Source organism: Harpegnathos saltator, unplaced genomic scaffold (assembly GCF_003227715.2).
Source record: "Harpegnathos saltator strain DR-91 unplaced genomic scaffold, Hsal_v8.6 scaffold774, whole genome shotgun sequence".
Taxonomy (NCBI): domain Eukaryota; kingdom Metazoa; phylum Arthropoda; class Insecta; order Hymenoptera; family Formicidae; genus Harpegnathos; species Harpegnathos saltator.
The window spans coordinates 587467-611509 of NW_020230620.1; the positions used below are offsets into that span (position 1 = coordinate 587467).

Below are 24043 nucleotides of genomic sequence, written 5' to 3' on the forward strand. Positions count from 1 at the left end.
TACAGTAGCTTATGTTCATCGATCCAGAGAAAATTCTAGGCTTGTTGAGTTTCCCGTATTCATTTTGCTTTACTTTATGTGTGTTGCCTTAATTAGTAAGGTTTCTAACGTTATTTATACAATATCGGTATCTGTTAGATCATGCATAATTTTTATGTATCTTAATTCATATATATATATATATATATATACTGCATATTCTTTATATATTATACATATAAACGTTAATATTCTCTAGCATTATTCTATTAACTTTTTGCTTGCATGTGTGCGGTTTGATAATATTCCGCGATGATCTTCCACGCTTTCGATGCCATGAAGCCTTTGGGAGGATCTTCGCCATTTTTGGCCAAGCCTGATACATATAAGGAGAAAATAGTGTTAGAAGATTGAAAGTAGCATAGATGTGTGTTTCTCTAAAGAAAAGAAGTAGAAAATAGAATGAGAAATAGGAAATAGGAAAGACATTTACCACGCATTTTGGTGCCGGAAATGAAGACGAAGTCTTGCCGTCGTTCAGCTTCGAAGAAGGACATACTCTTCGTCTTGGTGTCGTAAGCGGCCACCCTGAAGGGAATGATCTCGAGATTTTGCAAACCTGGTGCCATCGAGAGGACACGTGCGCCATGCGTGTCGTCATAGAGATTGCCATCCGGAGTGGAGGACTTGTCAGGATGAGGAACGCCTGCGGGGTCTCTGCCGACGATGTAGAAGTTAGCACCAGCCATCATACGACTTTTGGCATGCCATTGCACCTGAAATGCGTCAATTAGACAAACAGTAACACGTTTATTTATGCGAAGCTCTTAAAACAAAACGGCTAAAAACTAATTCTCGTTATCCGTTTAAGTGGCAGCAAACAGGAGTCTGTCAATCCTCCGTCAAAGCGTCCTTTAATTCTTTTGTACTCACACAGTTACTGTCCGTTACTGTCGTGTCTCAATCATCCCGATTCAATCGGGTCATTCGAAAGAATCGACAGACTCTGGTTTCGCTGTCGCTGTTTAGACTGATAATGAGAATTAACCTTAACCTTAACCTTAACCTTAATCGGCGTTACCTCCGTAGGGCCGGCGTAACACATAGGACTAGGAAAGATAGCGAGAATCGTGTCCTCGTGCAGGACACCTTCCTCGAGAACGGCTTGGTGCTGTCGTATCCTGACAGGCAACGGAACGTCGTCGTCCTTGGTCCAGCCACCAAGAGGATGAAGCAGAAGCACCGGCTTTTTGAAGCCACGCTCCTCGAGGAGGCGTCTTCTGGTATCCTGAAATATACGAAGAAGATTCCCTGACATGTCAGCTAACGAGCGAGCGTTCTCGCAAAGCGACTCGTGAAACAAGATCAGCGCCGAACCTGCATCAGCAACGCGTGCCCGTTGTGTATCGGATTTCGCAGCTGAAAGGCGAAAACCGCATCAGCGCCCATTTCTCGGCACTTGGCCTTGATCTCATTAGGCGTCAGCCTGTAACGATCCAAACCATCGTTCCAGCGAATCTTCTCGAGGACTTCCAAGTCGCCACCGACCAACCAGTCGCCGGACTCCACGATCATTTTCACGTAGGGATGCCTGGGATCATTTGTGCCGAACTGCCGGCAACAACGCTCCTCTTTGCGATGATGGTAAAATTCTGGCTTGCGCAAGACCGCTAGGTCTTTGCCCTGGTACCTGAGAACAAGCGTGTCTAAGCCGGAGCAACGCTCCTTATCGCCGGTACTCACAGCAAGAACGATGGGGATCGACTGATTGATTTGAACGCCCTTCTTGTACAGACAATTGAAGTGCAACGTCTGCGAAAGAACAGAAAAGGTTTGTTTTCTACTGCTGAGGTAGTGTACACTTTTAGGACTTAAAGAGAGGCAGACACATAGTCGAGACGAGGAAAAAAGAAGAAAAGAGAACCAACGCAAGGTAGTGTAGTCAGTTAAGCAGATACTTTCTGAGTCTGTAATAACGTTGTCTGTAACGATCAAATGAAGCCACTCAGCCAAGCAAGCGTGAACCTTACCTGGAGGTACTCATCTTCCCTCATAAATCCTTTCAGAGGCGCCGCCCATCCCTCAGCGAGAATCTGCAGCCACTGCACGTCCACTTGACCGATTTCCAAAACCGAACAAGCGGCAATTTCCCTCCGAATGTCCGCCAGTCGGTCGTCACTCACAAAGAGCTCCTCGAGAGGCCGCGTGAAACCATAGAATTCCGGTATGATTTGTTTGCGCTGGAGAAAGTCGATGATGCGCTCTGTGGATTGCTGAACGCTCGTGTTCTCCGTGTTAACAACGAGGTCAGGCTCGGTCGGCACGTCGTAATTCTGGTCGATGCCCGTGAAACCTTTGATAAGACCTTGACGCGCCTTCTTGTAGAGTCCCTTGATGTCGCGGCTCTCGCACACCTGCAAGGACGCTTCGATGAACACCTCGAAGAAGGGCAAATCGGCTTTCTCGTGGATTTGGCGGGCCATTTCCCGGTCCGCTGCGAATGGCGACACGAAGCTGCAGAGGGCGATTACGCCGCCGTCGGCGAAGAGTCGCGCGACCTCGGCGACGCGACGCACATTTTCCTCGCGGTCCTCCTTGCTGAAGCCGAGATTGCAGTTCAGGCCGGTGCGTATGTTGTCGCCGTCCAGACTGTACGCGGGGATTCCCTGCTCGAACAACCAGGAAGCCAGTAAATATCGAGTAATAATAATGTTGGATCGATGTTACATAATAGTTATAATTTGCCGCTCGATAAAATAACCGTTATGTCGGAAGAATCGGAAGAACGTTCCAGACAGCAAAAATATCTAGAAGACATCTTAGTGATGTCTTGTGACGATGTTTCTGCTATTTGATATATACTAAAGATTCTTTCTTCAGCTAACGTGGCGAATAGAGAATGATGAAAGCAACAGCATCGTCGTAACATACTCGAGAAACGAGGTACTCCTCGAGCTGGAAGGAAATGGAGGTCTTTCCGGCACCCGACAACCCGGTCATCCAGATCGTGCATCCGCGAAATCCTTCGACAGAGCCGATCGCTTGACCTCGTTTTTTCCTGGACACGTGGTGCGCTTGCGACGTCACATTCGTTGCTACCGTCTGCCCCTGCATTTAAACATAGTTTTCTATTTCAGCGTCGTAACTCACCCGACTTATCCGTTAATTTGACGACGTAGCGAAACGGTAAACGTCGAAATCTCGCCTGTTAACTTGTAATTCGTTCTCACGCAGGATGTAATCGGATATATTATCCGGTCATGACAAAGTTACACTTTGCTGCCTCACCTCTCTCGGCGTATTCGAAATGCCCAAAATCGGTTGTGCGAAGATCCCCATTTCGTTTCAGTCACTCTCCGTTCAGTTCAGCTCGGCTCTCAGTTGACCGATGATTGTCTGGCTCTCTTGTTGCGATAGCATCAACTGTCGTCATGTAATTGCGATTCATTCATCGTGCACATCGTACATGAGCGTTTATCTCGATCATTCCGCGATATAAAAACGTGATAAGAGGAAATTGTTAATCTTTATATCCGCCGTGTATGTGTTGTAGTTGATGGATCAACTTGCGCAACCGGAGCGCGCGATGTACTGCGGAGAACTGATCTCTCGCGCCACGTTAAATGCGCGTGAAAGTACGAAGAAAGTTACTTTCATCGTCACAAATTTCCGGAAGACCTCGAGCTCGTGCCTATTGCAATATGAGCGCACACATTCACAGAGAAACATGTAAATTCCATTTATAAGTATGATATATATACTTATCGTATTTTATGTTACGTCAGAATTGCTGGACAAACACGTGCCGAATAAGCAAGTTCATTGTTTCGTCGTTATTTTCAAAAATATAAGAGATAATTGTTATCTTCGTTTTTTAATCCTCTCGTACGTAAGTAACTACGATACTTATCTGCAAAAGACGACGTTCAATATTAAATGGTTTGGAATTCGAAATGCCACAAGAGTCACGTTTAGTAGAATAAAATTGTGAACATTCGCAAAATATTGGAGCGACTTTAGGAGACGAAGATGTCAAACGAACGCATGTGGCTTCGTGAAAGAATGTTTTTTCGTGTCTGAAATATATTTTGTACAATCTCTTCTTTACAATATTTATGGATTTGTAATCTTATCGATTTATCCTCGAAAGCAATCAGATAGACAGACATGTTATCAATAATATGCACGCATTCAAAGTATATCTTATGATACCATTGAAGCGGCATAACATGTTTATAATACGCTTGCTGTAAGAAATACGTATTTATTATTTCAGACTTTCTGGAAAGTTATCGTGTTCGCTAAGATAATCTAAAAAGGTAATATAACGTTAGATAACATTAAAAAGAAATAATTATTTAATAACATACTCATATAGCACCCACACACACACACACACACATATACACATAATATAAACCTTTTTATTCCATACACGCAAATATCTCGAAAAGGAGAATTTTCTTTTTTCAAGAAAATGATTTAGACAAAAATTTTGACTTCGAAGGGGAAAAATGATGATATTATCAATTTAATTCTAGATAGCGTCACTTTAGAGATTTCATCATTTTTTTTTTTAATAGAAATCTATGTTTTTATTTCTTTATCAACGGCATCTTGATGGCGCTTGTTTAGTCGTTTCAGCATTGGGGCTTACGAGAATACTAAAAAATATTCTATACCATTCTTATGTTGATAAATATGTTAATATGGAAGATGAAGTGTCTGCATATCATTTTCAACAGATTCTCGGTAGCATTTATTTAACTATCTGGCCGTTGAGAATTAGTAAATAACCAAAACATTCCTCTCTTAAACTGTAAATGTGATACACAGCAGATTTGATTTGAATTTCAAAATGTGCTCGCGATGCATCGTATTGCGATTTATTTCGCGGTCGATCTTATCAATTCAGAAAAATTAACATATAGGTATTCATAGTTGGATCTTATATATTTAAGACCGTTTTAAGGTTATCTTCAGATACTGTATAAATTATTTCATTGGCTGTAGGGTATCTGAAGATGAACTTAAAACGATTTTAAATATAAAACTTGATTATGAATTCCGGCCTTAAAGCTTGTATGATTGGGAAAGTTTTCTGTTTCTTTTCGAAGATAATTGAAAATTTTCCGATCGTAAAGCATTAAGCAGGTTAATATAAGAATGTGTGAACTCACCTTTATAAGATATCACTGGGAAAGAGCGCCATTTTAATGTTAAATAACGCCTAAGGTATTACGCGAAAGAAAGGTACGTACATATAATTATATGCATTTATGTCAAAATAGCACGCTGAATTTTTGCAAGTTTAATATTCAACTTAATCTAATTTTCTTTTGCAATGATTTTTATGATGACTTTTAGTTTTCTATCATAAATAGTCGGTGATTATACAGAACACCCACTCACCTCCGATATCGACGAAAAAATATTTAATCGACGCGTCTTTGCAAGAGAAACAACTTTTCTATTTGAAAAAATCATCGCTCTGCCTTGTGGAGCGAGATGTAAATTGTTAAATTTGATAACAATTTAGGTTAGGAAATCTGTCACGGAGGCGACAGATAAGCAAGATTCCGGATGGGTTTGCAACTTTCCACGCGCAACGAGGGCGGTGCCCCCTTGCACCCCCCCGTGTGTGTACATATGTTGACACATTTTTATTTATTAAACATATGAATTTGTAGCTCATGTATCAGTGGTTATTAAAAAAAAAAATAACCACTAATATATGAGCTAAAAATTTATATGTTTAATAAATGAAAATGTCTGAAACTGAATATGGACAGACACACACACACACATACATACAGGGGGTGCAAGGGGAGCTTTCGGCCCCCCTCCCGCACCCACCCCATCCTCGTTGCGCGTGGAAAGTTGCAAACCTATCCGGAATCTTGCTTCGCATTAAAAAATGTCATTTATCCATAACTTTTTAATAAACAATGACAAAAACCTATAATAGGTTAATCAATAAGATATCCTCAATAACGTCAAAATTAAAGTGATTGGAACTGACTCCCCTATTCTAAATAATTACTTTTTCTGTATCCATTTTTAGTATATTGTACTCATCTTTTTAGTAAGGCGAAGGATTTAAAAGAAAATAAGAGAAGTGGCAGACATAGTAAGCTGAAATAGTAAATGAGATAATGTATAAAATGTAAATGAGATAATGTAAATGTATAAATGTAAATGAGATAATGTATAAAAATGACAGAGAAATTAAAATAGATATATAGAATATATTTGAAATAAGATGAACAGTTTAAATATATATAAAAGTATAAATATAAAATATATAAATATAAAACTAATAGATTTTTTAATTCAGCATTGTGTTGGCAGCTATAACTAAGTTTCGAAAATATGGCAATAATATTAATATAAAAAACATTAATGTATATAGAAAATGTTACTAAAATATGTATATAAGAAACGTGTTTATGTAGTGCTGGTACATGGCTCGTCGGATGTTTCTGGCTGATTCTCGGAAGTGGATATTGGAGGATATTCCGCGATGACATCAAAGAAGTTTTCAATTCGTTCCAAGCGGCTATAGGCGCGTTTGAAAAGAAATTCGCACAAATATCCTAAGGCATGATATTCTCTAGTACCATATCTTGGAATATTTCCACGAACTTCTCTCCAAACACACTCTATATGTTGTGTATGTGCACCTGCAAATGAAAAAGTTTTTTATACAACACACGTTTTGTTTATTCAAATATATATATATATTAATAATTTCAAATATATATTAATTAATGAAATATTTCTCACCACTTTCAGTATCGACAAAGTTATAAGAGTGGTTTACAGTCAGATGTTGGAAGCTTTCATTGCTTAAGCAATTATAAGACTTCCAACAATCTGATATAATAGTTGTTCCTGGCAAAATCCACTCTTTGACACATGCCAAGAGTGTCTCTACCGTCCGATCCTGCATGGGAATGATGAAAATCTTCTTCGTGTCTCGTTTATACCTTCCAAAAATCCAAAGACCTCGCAAAAGTCGACCACGATTGTATTTCCTTTTGCCAATTTTTGCTTCATCGATTTCGACTATGCGTCCTGGGCCACCAAGCTTCTAACTTGCTTGTCAGCCCAGAATACACAGACCTGTAAAAATTAATATTATTAATGTTTTGTTACACACATCTTAAAATGTTTGAATTAATATATGAAGATATTGAACCAGTCAACAATCCTGGGTGTCATCTTGACGTGAAAATTTTAACATTAAAAAACATACAACAATTTTGCATACTGTTGCCACGTCAAGATTACTGTCCCCGAACCATGTACCTGCTTTCGCACTTTTATCTGTATCGCACTGTTTTAATACACGTTTCTTATGTACATTTTTTACATAGTACCGTTTTCTACATCGATATATTAATCTTTCTTCATTTAGATTAATATCATTGTCACATTTTGCACACTTAATTGTAGCTGCCAACACACCATGCTGAATTAAAAAATCTATTAGCTTCGCATTACATTCACTCAAATGTCCAAATTGTAAGGAGCTTAACATTGTGCTGAGCTGAATAATATTAATGTTACTACAATTATGTAGCACTTCATTTGTTTTTGCATCGTACATTTCAAATTTCGTGCACTCAAGCATGCGCACGTAGCCACTGAACATGCACGTGACCACAGAGCATGCACATAACTGATCTGTTCTTTTTAGCTGCACTGCGGAACTAGTGCAATAAGTTAGAATGAGACAACTATATTTTTTCTCACTTTAACTTATTGCACCAGTTCAGTAGTGCAGCTGAAAAGAACAGACCAAACATCGCGGGACATGTATCTGTCGAAGCATTTTGTCAATGTAACAGATTTTCTAACCTAAATTGCCGTTAACTTTAACAATTAATATCTCGCTCCACAAGACAGAGCGACAATTTTTTCAAATAGAAAAGTTGTTTCTCTTGCAAAAACGCGTTGATTAAATATTTTTTCATCGATATCGGAGGTGAGGGGGGTATTCTGTATAATTACCAAAATAGTCATCTTACTAATGAATATTTTATCAAAAAATATTCAAATAGCATTAATGTAGAAGAGATATTTATATTAAGAGAGAATTATAGTTATTAATAATAATAATAATAATAATATTGCGATGTTACTAATATTATTATGGCATTATAGGTGATAAGGATATAATTGATAAGCATACATCATCCTGCAAGTACACTAGAGAAATGGATCTTGGAATGGACTATGTCGGAAGCCACATGGCCAGACTCATTAGGAAGAAACAAGATGCTATAACAGACAATAATCTCCGACAATTGATGGAAGTCGCGAAAACCCTTGGTGACATATATTTTGAGAAAGAGCAACCAGAGAAGGCTTTGCAGGAATATAAATTACAACTATGTGTTTGTGGAGATCTCAAAGAAGAGTTAAGCTGTGCAATAGCACACAGAATGATAGGAGAAGTTCATGTGACCTTGGGAGATTACAAACAAGCTCTGATACATCAAAATCTGTACTTGGAAGGTGCCAAGAATATGAAGAACCTAATAGAAGAGCAACGTGCGTTTGCCACTTTAGGACGGACTCATTTCTGTCTAGCTGAGAGCCTACTGGATCAACCACTGCAACGGGACGAGGCTTTAGCGAATGCAAAAACTGCTTACGTAAAGAGCATGGAGCTGTGTGACCAATTAACAAGTACAGATGTCAAGTTGGACGAAAGAACACTGATGCGGGCGAGATTGCTGCTGAATCTAGGGCTAACGCTGGAAGCGCAGAAGGAGACACAGCAGGCGATTGATCTGATCAAGCAAGCCACTGAACTGTGCGTATCTAACAATTTTCAAGAAGACCTGCACCGAGCATGCATCTCTTTGGCAGGCATATACGAGCGGCAAGGCGATCTCGAACTGGCATTGAACTATATCGAGACCGCGACTGCGGTGAACGACGTGTATCTGAAAGCCAAAGCGAAGCTGATCAAGGCCGAAACGCTCATGCAGTCAGGCCAATGGATGAGAACGCGCAAAGTGCTAGTCTCCTTGTACGTGGGTAGGCATAGTGGACTGCCGAAGAACATCATTCGTCAAGCGGAGAAGTACTTGAGAATCGTCGTGACCCTGTGCCGAACGGAGAACAGCCTCCTCGTCGAGAAGGATGCACGAGTCAAGCAGAAGCTGTACGAGACGTTGGGCGACGCAGCAGTGGCCGCGCAGTGTTTCAACAAAGGCGTTGAATATTACCAGCACATGCTGACTTACGCAGAGGAAACGGGCGAACAGATAGACGTCGCCCTGACGAGCTTGGCGCAAACGCTCAAGGATGCGGGCCGATGCGAGGAAGCGCTACCCTTCGCACGACGGGAATACCAGTTCAATGCCAACAACCCGCGAGAACGATGCCAATCGGCGCTCTTCTTGGCGGACCTACTGGCGACGACCAACAACGGCGGCGACCTAACGGCGGAGATCCAGGAGTTGTGCACTGAGGCGTTGCGCTCGGCGGAGAAGTGCAACGACGCGGAGCTGCGGAAGTCCATTGCGAAGGAGGTCGTCGCTTACCTGGAGAATATAGGCCGATTTGACGAGGCGGAGAACGTACGACAGACGGTAGGATTGACGGCGACGGAGGCGTCGAGCGACACAGAAAGCGAAGGGAGAGATGAGAGCGACAAGATTGGCGCGGACATCTGCCTGGAGGACTTGTCCGACGTAGAAGCTGAAGAGAAGAAAGTAATAACGACAAGCAAGGCTTGCCAAAGGAGAAGGAAACAGCGAGCGCCAGCGATCAAGCGAAACAAATTGGGCGAGACGCGGTTGCACAGAGCGTGCATCAAAGGCGACGTCAACGCCGTTGAGAAACTCTTGTCATCCGGCCACTCAATGAACGTCAGAGATCACTGCGGATGGTCGCCGCTTCACGAAGCCGCGAATCATGGCCACGTGAAGGTCGTGGAAATGCTGCTGAAACACGGTGCCAACGTGAACGACCCGGGCGGCGCATCCTGCGGAGGCATTACGCCGCTCCACGACGCCGCGTGCTGCGGACATTTCTCTGTGATGCAGCTGCTGATGCAATACAACGCGAACCTGACGCTCAAGACCCACGCCGGCGACACGGTGTTGGATTACCTGGAGAGCTGGAAGAAGCGTGTGAAAGCCAATCTGAGTCCCGAAGACCTGGTAGAGTACGAGACGATGCACAAGAAGCTCTCCGCTGTGATCGTCACGTCAGAGAGAAGGAGGAGAAGTCCCGAATGTTTGTGGACGTCGGACAAGAAGCTCGTGCAGCCCGAGGTCCAGAAGATATCACCTGGTGAGGATTACAAAAGAACGATAGCCAGTTTGAGGACCTTCAACAAAACCATCAAGATCAACGCAGAGTCCAGCAAGAGTGCCAACAAGATGTGCACGCCTCTAATCAACGAGGAGCAGGTTCTCATTGACGATTGGCTCGAAGACGACATCACAGTCGAGAGCACAGTTAAGAAGAGATCCACGTCGACTAGACACGTCGCCGCGAAGAAGAGAAAGTCCTTCACTGGTGACAGTGAAGAAAGCATCTCGAAGAGACTGAAGGGATTGAACAGTACCGTCGAAAGCAAGGAGGATCTCGGCAACATGAGCGACGAGAGTTTTGATAGCATGAGCGGCGAGAGTTCCGGTAGCATAAGCGACGAGAGTTCCGGCAGCAAGAACGACGGGAGTAACGGCAGGATTACAATGGTTGAAATACATAAGCAGCAGACCAAGAAGAAACGACAAGCGTCTCTGTTGTCGAATGGGTTTACCATATCTCGTACACCATCCCCGATGTACGACGACGACGACGACGACGACGACGACGACGACGACTCGCAGTCATCCCAGCACACATTACCGAGCTCAGAGCGATACAGTAAAGAACAAATATGGCTGAAGATGCTCGTGAAAGACGAATTGCTCACTTTCGACGTAGACATTTGCGAAAACAAGGAAGAGTTGCTGACGCGCATTGTGAATACGGCCGAATGCGAGTTTTTCAACGAGACCGGTTGCGTAGCGAAATTAACGTTGCAGCCGTTAAATGGTAATGTCGAGACAAAGGAAAGTATGTTGAAAACTATAAAAAAGGCCCCTAGATTGGAATGCGAGATAATCGAACTACAAGTTCCACCCATCCACGAGCGGTACAAAACTCTATGCTGCATCAGGAAAGCAACTCCCTGCGAGGACACGCTTAAAGGTCTCAAATCCTGTGAAAATACGTCCTCGTTTCGTGCGAAACTTGACGGCATGCTCGAGAAGTCGCTTGAACCGTTACTGAAGACTCTGAAATATGAAACGAACCTCAAACTGTTACAGTTGTCAGGCATCGATTTTTCGAAATTTGAGATAGGGGCTTTGCAACAGTGCCTTTCGAATCTCTCGTCTCTGCAAGAACTCTACTTAAAAGGCTGCAACATCCATTACGGTTATTTGCGCGAAATACGTACGTTGCCGTCTCAGTTGCGAGTCTTAGACTTGAGTTACAATCCGTTGAGCTCGAAGAGTCACAAAACATTGCAGAAATTAATCGCACCTCTAAGATATCTGCAAACTCTCGACTTGTGTTATTGCGAACTGGAAGAATTTCTCTTGCCGCTTGACAGTCCCAATCTGACGAGTGTCGACATTTCGTGGAATAAATTAAGCTGCGAATCGATAACTTCTTTCTTGGACAAGCAACTGTTTGAGTTGAAATTATCTAATACTTTGTCTTCTCACAGTCATCTCACCTCTTGTCTAGATGGACTGAACACGGTTCTATCACTGAACTTAGAATCGCTGGAACTTTCGTTCTGTGACATAAAAGATTCCGATGTAGAGTATATTTTAACACAACTGCCTAGATTGTCAAGACTGGAATTAAGGGGGAACAAGAATGTGACTGTGTCGTCCGCAAATATGTTACTGAGTCGTAATCCCACGTTAGCTTATATCGATATTAGTGGTTGCGACAATATAGCGAGTATTCCGGAAATAGGAGTAGTTATAGGAAATCCTAAAATTTGTACATTCCTCGCTAGCATAGAGTCTAAGTTTTGTGACTCTTGGCTTAAACTGTGGCGTGGCATAGCTACCGTAATAAAACTACCTCATAACTTCACAATTTTCAAACCAATATAACTTTTTATAAAAATTTACAGAAAATTCTCAAAGCCTAATTTACTTTTGATACACAAAAATATTTTTATTTATATAACTAATATTGTGTTTATAATCTGTATTATCTGAGATGCAAAAAGAATAAATTTTATTACAATATTTGTAGACAAATTTTTAAAACAAAATCACACATACACACATCTTGTATTAAACAAAATTCATAAAGCAATGTACTATTCCAACATGAGTCATATTTTTAACGGATTAAACTGGCTTGTAAATTGTAAAAAAAAACACAAGTGATAGTAAAAAAAATATATAAAAGATCTTTCTAAAATAAATCCCACAATTTGAGATGAATTATATATAATGATAGACATAACTTCATAAAACTTACAAGACTTTGTTATCTTAGATCAAAGGCATAACATTTATTGCCAATTTTGCATTGTATCTCATTGACGTTTAAATAATTATCCTCTGAATTTTCTGCGAGAAATACATTCAAACTGTGAGTGAGAGATGGCAAGATTTTCTTCAAGCATATTCGTTGGTCTCCAAGACACCAGAAGAAACTAATATGGTATGAAGTATCCTGTACATATAAAAAACACAAAATTTATAATCTAAGTATGAATTTAACAAATTTCATTGGTGTTAATTTTTATGAAATATCTGGTTTATGTTAACGATACTAGACAAGATACAATTTAATGTACCTTATAATACAATGGTAGTTGATATTCAGCTAATAAATTATCAAGAGCCTCTATTAAACACTTTAAAGTTCCATCATCATTCTGACAATAAATTCCAAGAAATGTGCGAGTTTTCTCTTCATTACAATATACTCTGATATCGGTAAGTTGTACAATAAATGGACTGAATTTACGACATAGTAGCTTCAGGTTTTCTGTAAATGATTCAATCCAATGGTATTTCAGGACCAAAGTACGACTAAGACTAATATGAAGCTTAGAAATAACATCGCCTTTGACCGGCAGATCTTTCAATACTGAATTCAACCAAGTACGTAGACAATCGCTGGCTGCATCTAAAATTGAAATGTTTTAATTTTATATCGTTATAAACGATCCAACCAATTGTATCAACTAAAGAAGGTCTTTTTAACTTTAACCAAATTAAGATTGCTTTAATAAGTATTGTTCATGTTTCCCGATGTACAAGTCAATGTCAAATTCAAACTTGGAATTAAAGCACTTACAGTTTATGTAAACCAACGTTGCCCAATTACCACGTTCGTGTTTGAAGCTTCGTATTCGTCCGTCATGATTCAACGGATCATCGATTATTTCTTCATGATGTGTGACGCCTTTCCACGATAAGATACTTTCAGGTAAAGCCAGCCTGTATTATTTATTAAAAATGTGTATTTTAATTGTCCAAGAGATATTACGTTCAATATTATATGCATGTAGTTGAACAAGCAATATAACCTATCTACTTGTTAATAATTTTTGCAGTATCTTCCTTTTTTTCTTCTTCCTGTCTATCCTCGTCACTGTCAGAGGTATAAGTTTGTATTAAGTGTAATCCGGCCATATCTCTCATCACTTTTATACCCGATATTTCAAATATTAACTATAAAATGTGTTAGAATTTCAGATACCGGCTAACAAACAAATCTCAAATTGACTTTGGGGACCTCGTACAGCAAAAGCGCGAAACTTCACAATGAGAATTTTTTAATCACTCATATCATATCTATATATTCTTATATTATGGTTAATGAACATTCAATTTTACAAATAAAAACGAAAATTGTGCACAATAAATAAACTTCGTTAATTCCGTATCAAACTACTGACTGAAAGTCAACCCAAAGGCCAACTTTTAGTGAATCAATCACAAAGATGTCGACTGACTGGATTGGTCAACTTGAAAAATAGATTGGAGTCTAAACGCAAATTGGTTGATCCAGTCATCGCCTCATTACGATTGGTCCATTGGTTAAAAGTTGTCAATCGTAAATTGAATCGACTTTCACAGTTGATGATTTAAAAGGGTTTTATGCCTCAATGGCGTTCAAATTCTTTTTCAAACGGGGTATCGTTAGGTCTCTCGAGAGAAAAGAATATAAGGATTATTGTGAATAAATACAGGATTTTTTATACGAGAGAAATAGCGCAAGTTATTGATAACATGGCAAATAATTTTGTTGGTTACGTCTGCAGCCAACTTTTTGTCCGAATAATATACTTTCGATGATGTTGCATCAATGCAATATTTTGTACAATAAAGTTATATCAGTAAAATTATGGCTGATATGGCAGCTGTTTTTTTGGGATACACATGCAACAATTTTCATTAGTTATTTGGAGAAGAGAAAAATGAGCGACGAGTATTATGTCAATTTATTAGAATAATTAACGAACTCAAAAGAAAAATTTGACTTGACAAAAAATGCTTTTCATCAGACCAACACCTGCATATCTGTGGAAAAAAAATGTTTTGCCCAAAAATATTTCATTCCTTCATTACATCAGGTATTTCTTGAATCATCCTTTGATCCGTACATAACACAATACAATAATTATAATATTCTCTGTAATTTATATTGGGGCGGTTATACTCAATATTTTTGGATAATGTTTTTGAGAAATTATTCATCAGGCTTTTTTTCTTTAATGCGTTTGTACATTTTGAGTTGGGCTACTAATAATTTCAAGGAAGTAAGAGCTTCGTCTCTTCGTCTTAAACGTTGTTGCAATACTCTTACGTCTCTCTTAAGTTTTGACTTGTCAGGTGACACAGGTAAATACCGATTTTCAACTTGTACTGCAGCATTAATTTTGCGTACCTATAACGCAAATAACCATTTAAATATTATTTGTTATAATCAGTCATGTCACATTCATGTCAAATGAACAATAAATAATAAATAGGAAATTATGAATAATGTACCGTTCTTAAATCTGGAATATTCTTAGGGCACTTGATACATCTAGCGTCGTTACAGAAACTTATGGGCTGACCACTATCAACAAGTTGCTGCGATGAACTTAAATTTGTTTCATTTGTCTATAAAACAGATAAATATATATTATGTAATCATACATGTTTTAAATATTTATAACAAACATTAAGAAATACAATACAAAAAATATATTGCGGAATTATTAGTACTATCAGTACTACTTACAGAACTATCAGTATCATCATCAGGTTCATCTGAACTTTTAAAAATAGTAGGTACAGCATCACTTTTAAGTTTCCTGCGAACGAGGCAACCTATTTCATAACAATGCTTTTTGAAATGTTTACTACAAATGTGAGAATTCTTTGTCCATTTCGGCAATAAATGTTTGGGAATGTTCTTAAGCCACTTTGCAAGAAGTTCCTCATTTGTAGTAGGCATTCTAAATGAAAGAAATCGTTTTATATGAGATATCACAGAGGTTAAGTTATTTTATATTTGATTTGTTTATCCTACCTATGAAATCCAATATCCATTAATGGATTCCATATATTTTTACAGTTTTTTAAAGCGCAATATTTCACCATTGTTATTATAATTATAATAGATCAGATTTTAAATAAAACGTTTTAAGCAAATTTATAATTCTTTATACAAATTTTACTAACAACAATAAGTTATATCGGACCTAACTGCAACATGGAATCGAAATTGTCTCGCTTGTCATTGTTCAACATCCAAGTTCAACATACATGCTGATTTACAGCAGAGGAAATAGTAGATCTGTTCTTTTTCGCTGCACTGCTGCACTGGTGCAATAAGTTAGAGTGAAACAAATATATATTTGTCTCACTCTGACTTATTGCATCAGTGCAGCAGTGCAGCGAAAAAGAACAGGCCTATGGATGCTTTTCAACAAGCAGCACAGTGGATTAGGTAACGCAAGATAATATGCAACCAATAAAAGAACTTTATGTTCCTTGTTGGAAATCACCCAATACAGGGCATCACTGGTCGATATTCCTCTCTATATTGTAGTATCGATGGTTAAAGGATATTCGCCATTTTGATTTGTTTCAACGCCCGGGCATTCTCTCGATTCTCCACATCTTCGCCGGTTAGTCGTGTTTCTGTTGATCAATCGCGGCACTTAATTTCTTAAAATGGCGCAGAACAAATTCAACGATCTCGCATCGCGTTTTGGCAAGGGCACGAATGGCGTGCCTTTGAGCGTGAAGGTCCTCGCTGCTGCTGGCGTAGCGGTCTACGGCGTTTCCAAGGCCATGTATACAGGTTAACTGCAATTTTATTCACATTTTTAGTGAACGTTGCAATAATTATATGATTGGTCTGTTCTTTGTAGCTGCATTGCTGAACTGGTGCAGTAAGCTAGAGTGAGAAAACCTATATTTGTCTCACTTTAACTTATTGCACCAATTCAACAGTGCAGCTACAAAGAACAGATCAGATATTCTCCGGGTTTCGTCACTCGTCCCGGATAACTGACAACTTTAAACGCCAATTTAACTAAATTACACGAGAATGTCTTTAGAATATATCTATGATGCTTTCTTCATGATGCTTTTCCCTTTAATTTCCTTTCTAGCGTTACCACATGTATCTTTGGTTATGTAATTTATGGTGTAACTGATATAATTAATTTCGTAAATTTTTCATGTTTAATATTGCTCTTTATTAATTTAGCTTTAGTTTCTTATTAATTTAAGGTAGCGGCAGACTGATTTTGATTAAATTTCAAGTGTAATATTTTTTATTTTTTCAACAAGTCTTGATAAAAAATTGTAATATTATTTGAGAATATATTAACAATACTAGACAAAACTTTTAAATTCTTATAATTCTCATAATTGGACAAAGTTTAAATTTATACTATGCAAATTTCAGTGGAAGCTGGACACAGAGCAATCATATTCTCCAGATTGGGAGGCATTCAGAAGGATATTATGACTGAAGGCTTACACTTTCGTGTACCATGGTTTCATTATCCAATAATTTATGATATTAGAAGTAGACCCAGGAAGATTTCTTCACCTACAGGGTCTAAGGATTTACAGATGGTCAATATTTCATTACGTGTACTCTCACGTCCTGAAGCTTCTACATTGCCAGTCATGTATAGACAGCTTGGTCTTGATTATGATGAAAAGGTTGATAATGACTAAATGAATAATATATAAAAATAATTTTTCTGAAATTATATGAAATCAGCTATATATATGTTAAAATATGAATATAAGTCATACAAAGATGCATTAATTTACAAATTTATAAAACTGGATTATATTTTAAAATACTTGAAATTAATCTTAAAACTGATCTTTGACAAACTTTGATATACAATTATGATTTTGAAATTAAATGAAGTATAATAAGTTTAGATTCGCTTACTTCAGGTATTGCCAAGCATCTGCAATGAGGTGCTGAAATCTGTAGTTGCAAAATTTAATGCTTCGCAATTAATCACACAAAGACAGCAAGTATCCAATATGGTGCGCAAAGAGTTGACAGAGCGTGCCCGAGACTTCAATATTGTTCTGGATGATGTTTCGATAACAGAGCTTAGTTTTGGCAAAGAATATACTGCTGCGGTCGAATCTAAACAGGTGGCGCAGCAAGAAGCCCAACGAGCGGCTTTTGTAGTAGAAAGAGCCAAGCAAGAGCGACAGCAAAAGATTGTACAGGCCGAAGGAGAAGCAGAAGCAGCCAAGATGATATCCTTTGTTTAAATTACAATTTGTCAAGCTAATGAGTTATTACTATTGATTAACTGGTTGCAATTTATTAACTGAAAAAAAAATTGACTCTGACAAGTACAAGCAAAAAGTATAGTTGAAATTGATTTTAACGACGTTTAGTTGCCGCGACATGTGTAGTTAAAATCAATAATTGAAGGATTTTTCGAGCGAGAGAATAATTGAAGTAATAACTCATAGCTAAACATGTAACGGTCGGTCACTCGAAGCTTCTTATCAAATTGTAATTACCTTAACTGCAATGCACCTTGGTGTAGCTGTTGGTCAGAATCCTGGATATCTGAAACTACGCAAGTTACGAGCTGCGCAGAGTATCTCTCGGACGGTGAGTACTCTGTGATAAAACGTCGTCAATACGAATTTGCTATTGAACATCGTATGAATGTAAAAAATGCTACGAAATTCATGTGATATGTCATTTATTCCTATGATAAATGTTTCGTAACGGATTTCTAAAAGAATCTTGCACTGTTAATATTTACCTTATTTTAGATTGCCAACTCCCAGAATAGAGTGTATCTCAGTGGCAACAGTTTGATGTTGAACATCCAAGATCCCGCCTTTGACGAGGGTTCGGACAAGTTGAAAAGTAAGAAGTAAAAAATTGTGGAAGGCTGTATTCTTCTCTTTTTTTATTACTTTTTTAAGTTAAACTTTAAGGACGGCATATTGTTATGTCACAATTATATCGATTGTTATGTCAATTATATCAAAACAAGGTGAATAAGATTTATTCATAGGTATTTTTTCGAACCCATGAATTATATGTAAATATACATACATGCATATATATTGTACATGATATGTATGTGCGTGTATGCGTGTTCCTGTTATATACTGTGTACCGTGTTCTCCTCCTCGCTATCCTCTATTATGCTCGCTCGCAGATATTCGTTCTCATTATTGATTGTCATTATTCATCCAGGATAAAATAGAAAGCTATGTTGGCATATACATTTTTTTTGTTTAACATGTTATAACGAGTTCATAATCATAAGTTACAAGATCAGATAACATAAACTAGATAACTAAATCAGTTCATTTAATTAAACACAGAGGGAAGACATAGACGTATAGTTTTCAAGTCAAATCGAGTTTTGCAAATATATTTTATTGGGGACACTCGTGCAAGAAAATAATATTTCTACGTTCTCGATTTTTCTTTCTCATAAAGAAAAATACCTTTTGATCTCTGTCGTAATGAATAGATTGTGTCATGATCATGATGGTATCTCAGATAATGTCGATAGAAATCTCTGTGATGGATATTTTGAGCTTGTTGCGGTAGGCTACATATGGATATTTGTAATTGCTTATGGGTAGATGCCCAACACTGGCTTTTTCAGGTCACGAAGGCGTGAGCTGGAAGAGTTGGGACGAGGCGGCCGAGCATGTCGTACGAAGCCTAAATACTGGTTCTCATCGAGCACTGCCCTCGAGTAGTAGCGCTCAAAGGCGCGACGATTTCGAAGTTCGAGAACGTATGCCGCAAACCCTCGTGGCCCCCTTCTTACTGGAGTCAGCCGACGATAGTGCTAAGCGGATAGTACCGTGACAATAAAAGAGAATCTGCGACGCGAGCATATCCTTTATCCGACATAATTCCACACCTTAACCACCATCATCCTCTCGAAGAATGTTGCTCTATTTTTTTTTATATTTCGCTAATTAAAAGTAGAATAAATAGTATGACGGATCGTGACATTTTGTTGATTCTCTTCCCGCTTCGATCGAATTCTTTTGTACACTTTGCATTTAAAAATATAAGTATACATACATTTTATTTTTTTTTTTTTTTAAGGTGTAAAAAAAGGGACGATGGATAACGCATAGAAGATGCAACTGACACAAATTATTCTGAAAACATAAGGAATCAAAATATAATAAAATAATATAATATAAAATAATATAATCTGTTGTATTCTTTATAAATGTTTAATATTGCGTCGTGATCACGATTATATACGTACTGTTTATTCTATTAATTAGCAAGTAATGTTAATATTAAGAACAATATATATATTTAGCATAAAGAAATAATGGTACTGATAATAATAATTGGACTGGTTGGAATAGATAAAAATCATTAAAATGTTGTTTGATAGCCTTATATTAGATGCTTGCAAAAATTCATATCAAAATTGTTTTGATTTATTAGTAACGATGAGATAACGTGTAATATTTTAATCAAAATTCGTTAACCAAGATCAACCAATAACGTTTAGCGTTTAGGGTCAAAAGTCTACTTTCTATTACCTGTTACTATTCGCTGCGTAAAAACTTATTTTTTTAATTTAAAGTTGGTCTTATTATTGCGCCAAGTTTATCGATATAATCAATATCGACAAAAAGGTGGTGTTCTTGATAATATCGATATATATTACTTTTCGATCTGAACGTTCCATCGTCGATTAGTATCGATATAATTGCACATGTAATTCGTAAAAATTCACCGTAAAAATTCACAGTTGCAGCTGCAAGATCTACAATTTGTTTGGAAAATTTAATTATTGCAAATAATTATTTGAAGCAGAGTAAGTATACCATACATTTAAATTGACCTTATCATTTATTTTGTTTAATGATGTTTGTGATACTGTGCCTAACCTTCACATATCGTGTCATATGTAACTGCAGCTAGAAAAAGATATATATATATATCTCTGTTTATGATGATCTATATTAATTGTATTTTGTCATCTTTTTATGTTGTAATTATATAATCTTTATATTTACTTTGCTTCCTATGTCAACATATGCTTTACAATTTGAAGGTTAAAAGTAAGGGCATAGGTATCACACATATACATGCACACACACACACACACATTATATATATATATATATATACACCATCACACACACATGTACATACATATTTTACTATCCAAATGAAATACAACATATTATTTATCAGTAAAACTTGAAGTCAACAATATATTTTAAATAGTTGGTGGGATGATGTAATATATTCATTTGTTGCTAATGATATATTGCATCATCTTTTTTAGATGGGTGAAGATAAACCTGCAGATTCTCCTGTAGCAGGGTAGGATTTAAATTTTATAATTATTTCTTAATACTTAATTTATTTTTAAATCTATTGATGTAAATATAAGGAATTTTACTTTATACTTTGTAAAATAGAAGTCATATTACGCAAAAATTCAATTTCTTCAAAAGATATATTAAAATACTTTTATTTTTTTACATATATAAAGAGATGAGATATCTAAAAAAGCACTCAAAAAACAGCAGAAGGAGGCAGAAAAAGCAGCAAAAAAAGCAGAAAAAAAGGCTCAGACTGTAAGTTCTATGACTATAAGACTATGTATTCTTATTGAGAAGAATATATGGAACTTTTCCTTTATTATATTTCATTATTTAGGGTATAAATGTTTTTACTATATGATATTAATATTGTGCAGATAAATAACATACATGTACAATTTTTCATTTCTCTCTTAAACAAATGATACGATAAATAAAATGTACTTTTGTGTTCTATATACAGCAGCAACAACCTGCGGAGGAATCCATGGATGTGTCTGTGGAATGTTATGGGCAAACAAATATGATTCAAAGTAAGGAAAAATTTGAGGATAGAAAGTTTAAAGCAATCAAGGATCTAAATAAAGAACTGGAAGATCAGACAGTCTGGTTGAGAGGTCGCTTACATACTAGTCGTGCAAAAGGTAAGTAATATCACTTTACTTATTTTGTACAATCAAAATTATAGTTTAAAAATCTTATTTTCAGGCAAACGATGTTTTATCGTGTTGAGACAGCAATCTTATACAGTGCAGGGATTAGCTAGTGAAGGATCAACCATAAGCAAGCAAATGATTAAATTTATATCCAAGTAAGTTTTATAGAAAATAAAATTCTCTTTTCAAACGTTTATATTTTCAAAATATATTCAGTATTGTATTATTATATATTCTTATTTAGAAATTCTCTCAGTTGAAATTAATATCATGTACATTCGTAAAATTAATATAATTGTTGCCCTGTTCTGTTCAGTATTACGAAAGAATCTATAATCGACGTTGAGGGTATGGTAAAATCTTCGCCGATAAAGATCGAATCGTGCTCGCAGAAGGATGTGGAAATTGAACTGAAATGCGTCTTCGTGATAAGCGCTGCAAAACCACAACTTCCTCTGCAAATAGAAGACGCTGCCAGGCCTATTAATGAAATGGATGAAATGGATGAGTCGACGTTGAACATACGAGTAAATCAGGATACCAGACTGGATAATAGAGTGTTAGATTTACGTACTCCAGCTAATCAGGCAATCTTTAGAGTAGAAGCTGGTATCTGTAAGCTTTTTAGAGACATTTTAACAAAGAAGGTGAGTCTAACAGCATTTAATTTTATTATAAGAGAAAGTCTCTTTTAATTTGATATATTTCCAGGGTTTTGTAGAAATCCATACTCCCAAGATCATCTCTGCAGCTAGCGAGGGTGGAGCGAACGTGTTTACGGTATCTTATTTCAAAAGCAATGCTTATTTGGCGCAGTCACCTCAATTGTACAAGCAGATGGCAATCGCTGCCGACTTTGATAAGGTCTTTACCGTCGGAGCAGGTATATTTTATTCGTTAGACGTTATCACAAACTTAAAGATTTTTTGCCAATGAAAATAATTATCTCTTTAACGTTTCACGTTAATGTGTGAATTTCAACAATAATTTTTAAACGTCGTCACACTAGTTTTTAGAGCGGAAGACTCAAATACGCATAGACACCTGACTGAATTCGTGGGTCTGGATCTAGAAATGGCTTTCAAGTATCATTATCATGAGGTAGTAGATACCATCGGACAAATGTTCACCGATCTGTTCAAAGGCTTGCGTGACAAGTTGGTGATATATATATATATATATATATAAAAGTATATTTTAGTGATAGATGTGAATGTGCACACATAAGTGTATTCTCACAGTTACTAAAGTTAACTTAATTGGTAAAGCTTTCATCAATTTTTATTGTTGGCATAGTTTTTTCTATTTACACAGTAGTAATTAATTTTGTGGGAATTTCATAGATACGCGGACGATATAGCAGCAGTAAATAAACAGTACGCAGTAGAGCCTTTCAAGTTCCTGGAGCCAGCTTTAAGATTGGAGTTTCCTCAAGCGATTGAGTTGTTGGCCGAAGCAGGCGTGACTTTGGGCGAAGAGGATGATCTTTCGACACCAGATGAAAAGCTTTTGGGAAAGCTCGTCAAGGCCAAGGTAAAATATCGGGAAATTTCAGGACAAATAAAATAACAAATTATTAGGAAGGTAGGAGCGTGCGCGCGCACAAACACACACACACACACACACACACACACACACACACACAATGCAATAATAAAACTCAAAAATTTTTTATGTAATATTTTGATCAACTTTGACATGATTTTTTTGACACATTTATTCAATTATTTTCCTCGTAATTAATATGCCATATTGAATTTCCGTTTGCTCACATTACAAATTTATTTCTTTTAGTATGACACAGACTTTTACATTTTGGATAAGTATCCACTTGCTGTGAGGCCTTTCTACACTATGCCAGACCCAAATAATCCTGTAAGTGTTCAATTGTTCCGATAATAACAATACATCATGTTTTATCATGAAATATTAATATTATTACTTTTCTATCTATCTTTAATCACAGAAAATTTCCAACTCGTATGACATGTTTATGCGAGGTGAGGAAATCATATCTGGCGCGCAGCGTATTCATGATCCAGAATTTCTCACCGAGCGTGCTAAGCATCATGGAATCGGTGAGGGAAGTTTTTGTTCATATAAAAATGTTAAAAATATTCTTCCAAAGGCAAAGAATGATAAATTTATATATTTATTTCTTCTGTCACGTGTCTTTCTGAAATCTTGGCATTCGTACGAATTTCCTCAATCACTCGTTTAGTAATTGAGTGTTTTGTTTCAGATATTGAAAAAATCAAATCTTATATCGACGCTTTCCGGTATGGCTGTCCACCGCACGCTGGTGGTGGGATAGGTTTGGAACGTGTGGTGATGCTATATCTCGGACTGGATAATATTCGCAAGGTGTCCATGTTCCCACGTGATCCTAAACGTTTGACGCCTTGAAAAATTTGTATAATTACGTTACTTTGCTGAATATAATTATATATCATGATGGAGTCGACGAATGTTATATTAATACATATATAAAAAATATATATATAAAAATTTGCCTAAAGT

At 37.3% G+C, this 24043-nt stretch overlaps 6 protein-coding genes across 11 annotated transcripts; 3 read left to right on the top strand and 3 right to left on the bottom strand.

Annotated features, from left to right (window-relative positions):
- Nucleotides 1-62: 62 nt before the first annotated feature.
- LOC105191334 (bifunctional 3'-phosphoadenosine 5'-phosphosulfate synthase) lies at nt 63-3580 on the bottom strand. Its single transcript, XM_011154652.3, has 7 exons — nt 3268-3580; nt 2911-3087; nt 2010-2645; nt 1357-1791; nt 1061-1267; nt 473-755; nt 63-355 (listed from the first exon to the last, which is right to left on the bottom strand). The coding sequence occupies exons 1-7, from the start codon at nt 3316-3318 to the stop codon at nt 249-251; spliced, it is 1896 nt and encodes a 631-aa protein (XP_011152954.1). The 5' UTR covers nt 3319-3580; the 3' UTR covers nt 63-248.
- A 1557-nt stretch (nt 3581-5137) lies between these two features.
- Nucleotides 5138-12254, top strand: LOC105191336 (tonsoku-like protein). 3 transcript variants are annotated; one of them, XM_025306311.1, is made up of 2 exons: nt 5138-5232; nt 8149-12254. In XM_025306311.1, exon 2 carries the CDS (start codon nt 8202-8204, stop codon nt 12123-12125), a length of 3924 nt encoding a protein of 1307 aa, XP_025162096.1. In that variant the 5' UTR covers nt 5138-5232; nt 8149-8201; the 3' UTR covers nt 12126-12254. The 3 variants fall into 3 exon arrangements, with proteins under 3 accessions (XP_025162096.1, XP_025162095.1, XP_025162097.1); XM_025306310.1 differs by lacking the exon at nt 5138-5232 and adding an exon at nt 7102-7969; XM_025306312.1 differs by lacking the exon at nt 5138-5232 and adding an exon at nt 7739-7825.
- Nucleotides 6311-13736, bottom strand: LOC105191338 (U6 snRNA phosphodiesterase). 2 transcript variants are annotated; one of them, XR_003114104.1, is made up of 6 exons: nt 13570-13736; nt 13330-13472; nt 12824-13158; nt 12502-12699; nt 6766-7104; nt 6311-6662 (listed from the first exon to the last, which is right to left on the bottom strand). XR_003114104.1 is itself a non-coding variant. In XM_019845146.2 (4 exons), the coding sequence occupies exons 1-4, from the start codon at nt 13674-13676 to the stop codon at nt 12511-12513; spliced, it is 774 nt and encodes a 257-aa protein (XP_019700705.1). In that variant the 5' UTR covers nt 13677-13736; the 3' UTR covers nt 12430-12510. The 2 variants fall into 2 exon arrangements, 1 of the variants encoding a protein (XP_019700705.1); XM_019845146.2 differs by lacking the exons at nt 6311-6662; nt 6766-7104 and having other exon boundaries at nt 12430-12699.
- A 726-nt stretch (nt 13737-14462) lies between these two features.
- LOC105191339 (THAP domain-containing protein 1) lies at nt 14463-15703 on the bottom strand. Of its 2 annotated transcripts, none has more exons than XM_011154658.3 (4): nt 15559-15703; nt 15268-15484; nt 15030-15146; nt 14463-14925 (listed from the first exon to the last, which is right to left on the bottom strand). In XM_011154658.3, the coding sequence occupies exons 1-4, from the start codon at nt 15627-15629 to the stop codon at nt 14728-14730; spliced, it is 603 nt and encodes a 200-aa protein (XP_011152960.1). In that variant the 5' UTR covers nt 15630-15703; the 3' UTR covers nt 14463-14727. The 2 variants fall into 2 exon arrangements, with proteins under 2 accessions (XP_011152960.1, XP_011152961.1); XM_011154659.3 differs by having other exon boundaries at nt 15268-15340; nt 15559-15653.
- Nucleotides 15704-16084: 381 nt separating this feature from the next.
- Phb2 (prohibitin 2) lies at nt 16085-19774 on the top strand. Of its 2 annotated transcripts, none has more exons than XM_011154660.3 (6): nt 16085-16335; nt 16948-17210; nt 17457-17774; nt 18064-18141; nt 18309-18405; nt 19163-19518. In XM_011154660.3, exons 1-6 carry the CDS (start codon nt 16206-16208, stop codon nt 19369-19371), a joined length of 1095 nt encoding a protein of 364 aa, XP_011152962.1. In that variant the 5' UTR covers nt 16085-16205; the 3' UTR covers nt 19372-19518. The 2 variants fall into 2 exon arrangements, with proteins under 2 accessions (XP_011152962.1, XP_011152964.1); XM_011154662.3 differs by lacking the exon at nt 19163-19518 and adding an exon at nt 19618-19774 and having other exon boundaries at nt 16086-16335.
- Nucleotides 19775-20230: 456 nt separating this feature from the next.
- Nucleotides 20231-24025, top strand: AspRS (aspartyl-tRNA synthetase). The gene is made up of 12 exons (XM_011154664.3): nt 20231-20350; nt 20828-20865; nt 21038-21122; nt 21331-21511; nt 21576-21678; nt 21840-22170; nt 22235-22406; nt 22533-22680; nt 22867-23056; nt 23318-23398; nt 23490-23601; nt 23766-24025. Exons 2-12 carry the CDS (start codon nt 20828-20830, stop codon nt 23927-23929), a joined length of 1605 nt encoding a protein of 534 aa, XP_011152966.1. The 5' UTR covers nt 20231-20350; the 3' UTR covers nt 23930-24025.
- Nucleotides 24026-24043: the final 18 nt, after the last annotated feature.